This window comes from Bactrocera tryoni, unplaced genomic scaffold (genome assembly GCF_016617805.1).
Source record: "Bactrocera tryoni isolate S06 unplaced genomic scaffold, CSIRO_BtryS06_freeze2 scaffold_25, whole genome shotgun sequence".
In the NCBI taxonomy this organism is placed as follows: Eukaryota; Metazoa; Arthropoda; class Insecta; order Diptera; family Tephritidae; genus Bactrocera; species Bactrocera tryoni.
The window spans coordinates 11,730,903-11,740,828 of NW_024395977.1; the positions used below are offsets into that span (position 1 = coordinate 11,730,903).

General features: G+C 33.6%; 1 protein-coding gene across 1 annotated transcript; it reads right to left on the reverse strand.

The window, feature by feature from the left end:
• Positions 1–8,542: 8,542 nt before the first annotated feature.
• LOC120780727 lies at positions 8,543–9,286 on the reverse strand. The gene is made up of 2 exons (XM_040112987.1): positions 8,949–9,286; positions 8,543–8,869 (listed from the first exon to the last, which is right to left on the reverse strand). Exons 1-2 carry the CDS (start codon positions 9,264–9,266, stop codon positions 8,543–8,545), a joined length of 645 nt encoding a protein of 214 aa, XP_039968921.1. The 5' UTR covers positions 9,267–9,286.
• Between the last annotated feature and the right edge of the window lie 640 nt (positions 9,287–9,926).

Consider the following 9,926-nt stretch of genomic DNA (forward strand, 5'->3'; position numbering starts at 1 on the left):
GTATGTACATCTTTTGAGCCAGAAATAGGTCTCATCGATAAACGAAATTCGGTTCGAAAAAGTTGAGTCTTCCTGGAGTAACACAACCTGCATTTTGTATGCCTTTTTGACACGACTCTCGTCTGAGCTGTCAAAAAAAAATATTGAAAAATGTAAATGCATTTAAAATTTTGTATGCCTTTTTGACACGACTCACGCATGAGCTGTCAAAAAAAGAATATTGAAAAATGTAAATCTACTTGGATCACCCGCTACATATTATCTTACATTACAATAATTGTTTGGGCTAAAGCAGGATATACACTTGCAGACTTGTCTGTGCTAAATGTCAAGTATTGCCTACATCGTGTATAGGTGAAAATAACAAATTCTAAATATGCATACAAGTATGAACAAATTTGAAATCTTTCAATTTTTCTGCTCGTTGTGGCGACGGATAGCAACGTGTATAGTGCGGTATGCAGACCGATCTCATACTTGTTTAAATTTTGAAGTGAAAAACTGCTTTAGGAAATAAATAAATGAATTTTACAAGAATTAGTTAAAAAAAAGCAAAGTTGGCAAAGACTTGTAAATAAATATAAAGAAATTAAAGATGTCACAATCCATATAGTAAAAAAGCGCATTAATGGCATGTGAATTTCTTATAGGAGAGAATTATGCAATTGTTTGCTTCTTATTCTTCGCGCACACCGATATTATAAGTAGCGCCAAAATGTCCTATTCTGAGGCTATGTCTGATGTCTGAACAACATATCGCACAAGTCTATAGTGAATTGACTTGCGACCCGGTTTGTATACAAGTCCGCATGTGCATATCCCGCTTAATATTTATACCATGGATTTCTTATTAAGAATCTTCAAAACATTATGTTTGGCTACCCTGAAAGATAAGTTTCTGTTAGTCAAAGTGTATGCGACTTGTTATTGTTCACTTTATATATGATTTTTGCGGGCGACATACCTCATAAAAATAATTATATGTGCATAACTAGGTTCCCTGTTTTTACGCCATATATGAAAAACTATTGAGCAATTCCTTGGTGATATGTTGTTGTTGTGAATTGACCAAAATTTTAGCTTTCTGCTCTCATTCGTCGTACCGTTATGCGTTCAAAATGCCCGTGAGCTTTCGGTGCTGCGTAGTAATTAACTACATATATGTGCACATCAGTGCGAAATGATCGCAACTGCTGATAATAGCGTTTTTGGAAGTTAAGTTGCAAAAATTAGCTTGAGATATTTATTGTAAATATGGAATTGTTCAAAATAGTGAAATTAATTTAAATATTTCGACATTGGTTAGTTAAAATGCCTCATGAAACCAGTTTGACAGACCATGTACAAGGTATCATAAAACGAATGTATGATAGCGGTGCGAATATCACCAATATCGCAAAAAAAAGTAAACCGGCACCGGAACTGCATCTCTAATTACCTAAAAAATTTAAGTAAAAATGGTACAATTCGACGAAGTGGGCGGAAAAGCAACATTGATTTGCGTTGCAAACGGCAAATACAAGGACTTGCTGTGGTTCATTTGATGAATAGCGAAAAAATTTAAGGTCTTATGGGTCTCCAAATAACTAACAGTCGAATAGTGCAAAGAATCCATAAAAATTTACTGAAATACACCTCGATGGTGCCTAAACCCAAGCCTTCACGGCGACACTTGAAGGCTCGCATGGAGTTTGCAAATAAGTACCGTTTTTTATGCTAAGAATGGCATAACGTAATTTTTAGTAATGAAAAGAAGTTAAATCTAGGAGAGATATACGCCAGGATCGGCGATCCTGTTTTAAGCGAAGGTTTGGCGGTGGCAGTGGGATGGTATGGGCTGCGTTCTGCTATGGGGGAAAGCCATATATGTGCTATATCTCTACCCTAATGAATACCCAAATGTATGTGGATATCCTGGCGAGTGAGTTAATAGAATTTGGTGGCAATTTATACTACTATTTTAGAATGATGACGACAGGACTTTTCAGGAGGACAAGGCTTCAATACAAACAGCTTATGTCACCAAATCTATCTTTACTGGGCAAAAAATACCTGTATTGGACCGGTCCGCCTTAAGTCCGGGCCTAAATCCGATTGAGATCCTCTGGGGTATCGTCTCTGACAAAGTGTTCAAGAACGGTATACAGTTTGAGACAGCAAGGACCTTAACAAGGCAATAGACCAGGAATGGGTCACTATTGACCCAGCCCACCTTAAATCCTTGGTGGATTAGATTCCATCCCGACTTAATTCCGTAATACTGAATAATGGTAATAATATTGACTATTAATAACAAATTTGCATAATCATTAATAATATTAAAAAAATAAAAACCAAATATGCACATATAAATATTTAGTACTAAGACTATTTTTGATTTAACTTTATGTTTTTATTTTTTAAACTTTAAGTGCAAATAAAACTACATACCCAACATTTCGATATCAGCTTTTGTACTTTTTTAATCAAGAAAATACATGATCCATATATAATTCTTTATATGAGGTATTTACATGTGTATACAGATATGTATATGTAGCGATTAGCATCTCTCCAAATTGTAATAGATCCACTTATTAACTATTTCTAATATTGTAACTACTTAACTACTTTCATCTGGTAACACTGTATTCAGCAAACTAAAATATTTAATCCCGTTACAATATTGATCACCTCATATTAGCTTCTCTAATTCGTCCTATTCCTTTTGATTATCGGACGAGATCACACGTGTTCTATCGCATAAAACATTTACATATGTATATTCATATTCAAAATATATGTATTTGTACTTTACTTGTAAGCAAATAAATAAAATAAAATTAAGTAGCTGGTTAAATATTGTTTTACTTATTAACACCTTAACCTCCACATTTATGTATGTAAATTTGTGTATTAATTATTTGTGTGGCATTGTCATACGAACATATGTATGTATGTACTAGAGCTCCCACTCCCGGGCTCCCGGGCTCCCGAAATCCCGGGATCCCGGACTTAAAACTCCTCCCGGGATTTAAAATTAATTTCCCGGGATATTCGGGATTTTTGTCCTTTTTTTTAAACACTGTTAATTATTATTTTTTCATAAACAAAGTTGTATTTACAATAGATGAACATTGCCAAAAAACAATTAGTAAGAATTTAGTACTTTACAACAACTTAGTACTCGCGTTTTAAAAAGAGATGTCTCATTATCAGTAGAGGAAGCGGTACCAAAGGAAATAAATTTACTTCTTGGGGGTGGCGGGCTTGGCAGCAATCTGGAGGTTGCTTGTAATTTTTTAAAGACAATACCACCAACTAGTGTCGAATGCGAGCGTTGTTTTTCAGTGTCTGGAAGCCTTTGCACTAAAATCAGATCTAGTTTTAACGATGAAACAATGGATGCGCTTGTATTTTTAAAATACTATTTAAAATTAGTTTCTACAGAAATCGATCTGTAATTTTTATTATTTGTTTTTTGACAAAATAATATATGCATATATAATACAAAATACATAGGTATATTTTTAATTTAATTCATGTAACTGATTCGAAATAAAAAGTGAATTATATATTTTTTTCAATTTATAAGAAATAATAATTATTATTAAATAATAATTTTTTTATTATAAAGAACCCAAGAACATGGGCATACTTAATTGAATCTATGTAACTGATTGAAAATAAAAAAAATAATTTAATTTTTTTTAATTTATAAGCAATAAATAGCAATTTTTATTTTCTCCCGTTTTTCCCGGGAATCCCGGGAAATGAAATTTCGATATCCCGAAATCCCGGGAATTCGAAAACATTCCGGGAGTGGGAGCTCTAGTATGTACATATAGAGCAGCGCGCGCATATTATATTACTGATAAATGACAATATATTGATTGGAAATTGATTTGTACTTACATACATATTTGCAGGATAGATGCCTATGAAAGTTTTAAATCATAAATTTACATATATTATTTTTGTAATATATTATGTTTTTAAGATATTACGATAATATATCATATAAGTATACATGTATATGAAATTATATGATACTAGCTTACCCGGCGCGCTTTGCTGCGCAGTTCGTAAGTATATTAATAATTTATTCATTTTTTTTTAAATAAATATTTATCGGCTATTATACTTCATTTAATTTTTTTTTCATTATAGACATTTTTGTCATCTTCTTTTTAAACATATTGAACATTCAAATATGCGATAAATTTGCCAAAGCAATTGCCTATTTTCAGATTTTATGAAATATCCACAAACGACAAATCTAAATTTTTATTTATTTGACGTTTGAGTGTAAACAAAAACATAAGAAAAACAAAAACATAAGTATTTGACATAAATGGGTAATGTCACATTATATTGTTACTTGAGCAAAAGTTAACTTATTTAGCAAACAAACAAACCTGAAATTTCATGGTTTATAATTATATTCTGCGATAATAATTACTCTGTATTTGAAAATAATGTGATTTTTCATTCATAAATGTGTAATAAAACAGTAAGTTAATAGCCAAACAAAAAAGTCAATAACAAATACAGTATAATTCAATATAATAAAAAAAATTTTTCGTTTCCAAAGTATACCATACAAAAATGACGATGAAAAGATTCGATATGAGAAGAACATTCCATTCTGATTATCTTCAGGAAAAAACAGTTGTTGTTCAGTCGATTGATAGCCCATCGTGCGTCACCGTAAAATTCAGACCGGAAGAAAGGGAATACCAGGATGTGGAGCAAATTCTGAATTACCGATTAGCAAATATCAAGCCAAGTAATGGGAAATACTGGTCGCGAGAAGCTATCAAATATTTTGAAGAAATTGCTTTGAACGAATCTTTCACTATGAAAATAATGAAAGAAATATACGAAATCTTTTTCATAAATTTAGACGATTATGAATTAAGGATGAGGATTGACCAAGATATTGTTGATAAAGGATATGCAGTTCATGAGAATGCATTCGTACGATATTATCCATTTACTCCATAAAATTGTTATAACGCTAACATTGAGAAGCGTACATAAATATGAATAATAAGAAAATTGTCATAGCGATTCAATAAAAAATTCAACAAAGTAATACTCTTCAAACATTGAAAGTATTTATTCTTCAGTTTCCTCTTATTTTTACATAAGCGTATATAATAAATTGTAAATCTCAAAAATTCGAGTTCTAATCTAAAACATTTTGATAAACAACGTTCTTAGTTTTACTGTCCGGTGCATGAGTGAATAAACGATGTGCAGTACCGACTCTTGAACATGCAACATATAATTGTCCACGTGAAAAGCTCGATTCTTCCAAATTTACTCCGCATATTTGAAATGTTTGTCCTTTGTTTATAGTCATGGCGAATGATAAACGCACCGGAAATTGCAGACGTTTGAAATTGAATGGCATGTCTGTTGGAATCATTGGAATACGTGGTATAAGCACATTTTCGCCTTTCGCTTTGCCGTTGAGTAAAGTTGCTTCAATCAAATTTGGCATTAGCTTCTTTATTGCCAGTCGTGTACCATTACACCTTTTTTGAGGATTGATATTCCGTAGTAATATGATTGGTGAATCAACCTTAAAAATGGAATCAATAATATATTTCATTGAACCTCCTTACAGATTTATATTCTGTAATGATTAAAGTAGTGAACAAACCTTTAAATTCAAAAGATGTGGCGGTGTACCAGGTGGTTCCAATGAATTCAGAAATTCAATTGGATAATGCACAGCTTCATCTTCATCCATAACGCTGTCAATGGATTTATAAGTTATGACTTCACCTGGCTATTTTTCTTGAATTTTTAAGTTCATTGCATTGACGTGTATATTCTTCGGTGCCAATATTGAACGTTCTGCTAACCAATCATGGCTTCTGTGATTTTGAATGATATTTGGGAAAACGCATTCGACCAATTCTTCTTTTGTTTGCAAAATTGTACAAAAATTTTCGGGCAAGGTGATTATTCCATTAGTATTGTCGATTTGCATTTTTCCATTTTCGATATCCAACAATTGTTCCGAAAACTGATATGCAGATGAATCGTCTTGTAATAGGACACGCATATTGACATTCCACGTCAATTTTTTCACAAATCTCCAGAGAGCAGAAGATTTCAGGCATGCATTTATTTCATCGGCAGGAGTTGTTCGAGGAAGAAATTGGCAATGTTTGTCTATAATCACCTGATAACAATATCAAGTCACCACCAAACAGCTGTTGATTTCCGCGTAAATCTTTCATAGTTCGATCCAATGCTTCGAGCGATTTTTTGTTGGCCATTGTACACTCATCCCACAGAAACAGCTTGCAAAATTGATATACATAGTTTTGTTGATCATTTAATTTGTCAATATTTGATTGCACAAATTCAATCAATTCGTCACAATTGAATTGTTGTTCACGTTGCAATTCTTGCATCGGACGATCAGGTGAAATCATAGATAACTGTGGTAATGCTTTATGCGCAATTTTGAGACACATATCTTCAATGATTATTAATGCTTCATTGTACATTTCCATGGTAATCATCAAATCTGGATTATTTGACGTACGACTCATCCGAATCAAAATATCTTCCGTAATGTAATCTTGATATTTGTTCTATAATTCCAGTGAATTCGACGGCATGCATATTGATATTATAATCGAGAAAAGCATTATTATTTGTTGTGGTAAAGATGAAACACATGCATCTTGAAGCGTCGATTCCCAATGTGAATCGTTTTCCAACAAATGCAGTAGGTGACATGCCTCGCGATACGTCTCACATAAATGACCATCAACTATTTTCAAATATTCGAACGATCTCGGTCCTTGAACGTTCATCAATAACAATCGCAAATAAAAACATTCCGCGTTGTTGGGATGAATCGTATACATTCTGCCCAAAGCATCTGTTGAATATATACCTGGGTGACCATCAACTGCTGTACCCTGTTTACGTCGTTGAAATTCTTTTGATGATGTATTCCATGTGTAATACTGAGGTACATAAGTATATAGCAAACTTCTGGCAAATGTATCGGTTTCACAAAGTCAAAAAAAAAGCAGTTAAAGTAGTCGCTAGTGGTTGTGCTGCTCTCTGCTGTATATTTTCAGTAGTAAAATAAACACGTTGACCATTTTCAAGATGCACCGCTAGATGAACAACAACAGGATGTCTTTCGTGCAATGGAAACGCAAATATTTGCCAAATTGCTTCATTGCTGCTAACGTATCGGCCCATTTGATATCGGGTAATTTCATCGTTCCTATTGTCAGCATCAGGTACTTCAAAGACAGCCATATCACTTCCTTTATTCACATACTTGCAAATGTATTTGATTGACTTGACGGAATTACAATACTCAACGTTAATGTGAGACTGAAATATTTTAGACAGAAGTTGTGAATATGGCACAACCCAGCGATTATCGACGATGATTTCTTGATGACGAATGTTCATCATTACTGATTGACCGTTATCTTCAGTAGACCGTCGTCGATACAACGGGTATCCATCATTGCCTGTTATTGTGTCGGAAGTCAATGCTCTGGGATAACGCTTTGAGCTTTTGCCATCAATCATGCATAGTGAATTTATATTTAGTACGCCATATGGGCCATGAATCATATGTTTTGTGACGACTTCAAATAATTCTTGATCAATTGTTTGATATTATCAATTTCATCTGGTGTGATTTTACGAACCAACCATATCAGTATCACCAATATGTGCGTGCGGCAATCCTCTCTTTTGCCATTCGATTGAATACATATAACACCGCACTTCTCCAAATACGCGCAATTTCACAATTTCATCCATCAGCGCTTTTAATTTTTGCCGAAAAACACGTGCATTTATATCGTGACGATTTGTTGTTGATTGACCGTCAAACAAATTATTTTGAATATCGCTCCACTTCGGATTACATGTGAATGTAATAAATAAATCTGGTCGGCCGTATTTTCTCACGTATGACATCACATCTTGAGCATATTCGTGCATATGGCGAGGACTTCCAATATAATATGCTGGTAATATCGTCAGATGTCCAATATCATTCAAATTCCCATCATTTGTTATTACATCACGCAAATGTATGTATTCTTCTGATCGCAATTTACTTTGATTGAACCGGATGTAATTGAGACGTTCAGTCTCAATTTTCGCATACATGTCCACAATGTATTGATGAAACAGTTTTCCACATCCCAAAATGTAATTTGAACTTCCTTCGCGAATCATTAATCTGTATGAATAATAATTCATGGCGCTGACCTTCTTTTGAGCATCAAGACCTGTAAAAAATACGTTTCAAAACGTATTTAGAAGTTTTCAATTCAAAATCGAAATCTTTTATTTAAACGAAATATTTATGAGCACGATATGTATTATGTACCTGTGCTTGGATTAATCATTGGGATACTATATCCATCATGGCCATTCCAGTGCAATGTAGGATACTGTAACGCATCGTAACAACGATGAAGCTCCGAAACACGTTGTAATTGTTCATTTCTACGGTGAAGAATAATATCTCGAGATTGAAAATGATCGCCAACGATCACAATGGCCACTTCATCAATGGTTGGTGCATTGAATCTTCTTTTGAATGCTCTCCAGTTGGAGTTTTATCGGCTCTTATAACGATTCTGTGATTATCAGATGGCAACCGATCCATAGCAGTTTTGAACAATTGGACTAATTCATTGTGCTGATGAAAAAAATATTGTAGTTCGCAAAGAATTTCTCTTTTTGTGTGAGAACCAGTTGTGCAGCGTTGATTTAATTCACGACTTTTATCTCCGATGAAATATATTTGTAAAAATTGATGGTTAGCGTCGGGGAGCGGTAACAAAGAACCCGCTAGGTGATAAATTTGACCTTTGATCTGTAATATGTATGCAATGTTATAGGAATAAATTTTTCCCTATTCATTGAAAAAACAATCAAATATTCCATGCAATCACCTTAAATGTCGGCATAAATTGATCTCTTATAATTTTTGTAGCGCCGAAAGAAGTCATTTGAAAAGACGAATTGTTCTCTTGTATATGATTTAAAAAATATTTCGATTCTGGTGATGTCTCAAAAATTAATGATTGTAATGGTTCAGCAGGTGGTTCAAATTCCGGCAATTTTATTTTCCCGTTAGCGCAACACATTCCAGCCGTTTCACCCGAGAATTTAGCCGCTTCACAATGTGGACATATAACATCCATCATTCCAATATATCCATGTACATTATAGTCGATTGAAGGGTCGTAATCAAATGCAGCACGGAACATATCTTCCAAAACACGACGTCGTATTCACGTAGGTCTTGCTGGATTTCTTGCATGATGAGCTTCTTCAAATCTATTTCGGGACGTCGCACTGCACTTTGTGATACTCTTTGTGACAACACGCCCCGAGCATTTCGAATACGTCGACCTATGTTTGATTTTTGGACATGCCGGCATTTTCTTTAAAATAATTTCTTATATGATCACTTCGTTTCAAACACACATAAAGTTTTCACTGAAGAACTTTCAATAATTATTCTTTTAAATAGCCGGAATAAAAAAGTAAGCGACCGAAATTGAACGATTCAAATTATTTACTAATCAAAATATTGAAAAACAAAACAAAAAAGAATTGTATGAAAAGTCACTTTTTGGAAATTTCCAATTTTTCTACTTTTCCTTATGAAAAGTATATGGTATGGTATATCTAACCCTTTCCTGATCCACAGCGAACAACTTCTGATTTCATGAAGATTGGTTCCGCCGTTCTCGAACGTTAGCGTTACTAACAAACAAACAATCATTTTTACTTACTTATGTAAATATGTATGTATGTACATATGTATATACATACAAAATAAAACGTTTGTATGGGAAAAAGAAAAGGGCTGTTTTTGGACGTTTTCCGGCAACTTTCGTAATTTTTTCTTACATAAGAACCTT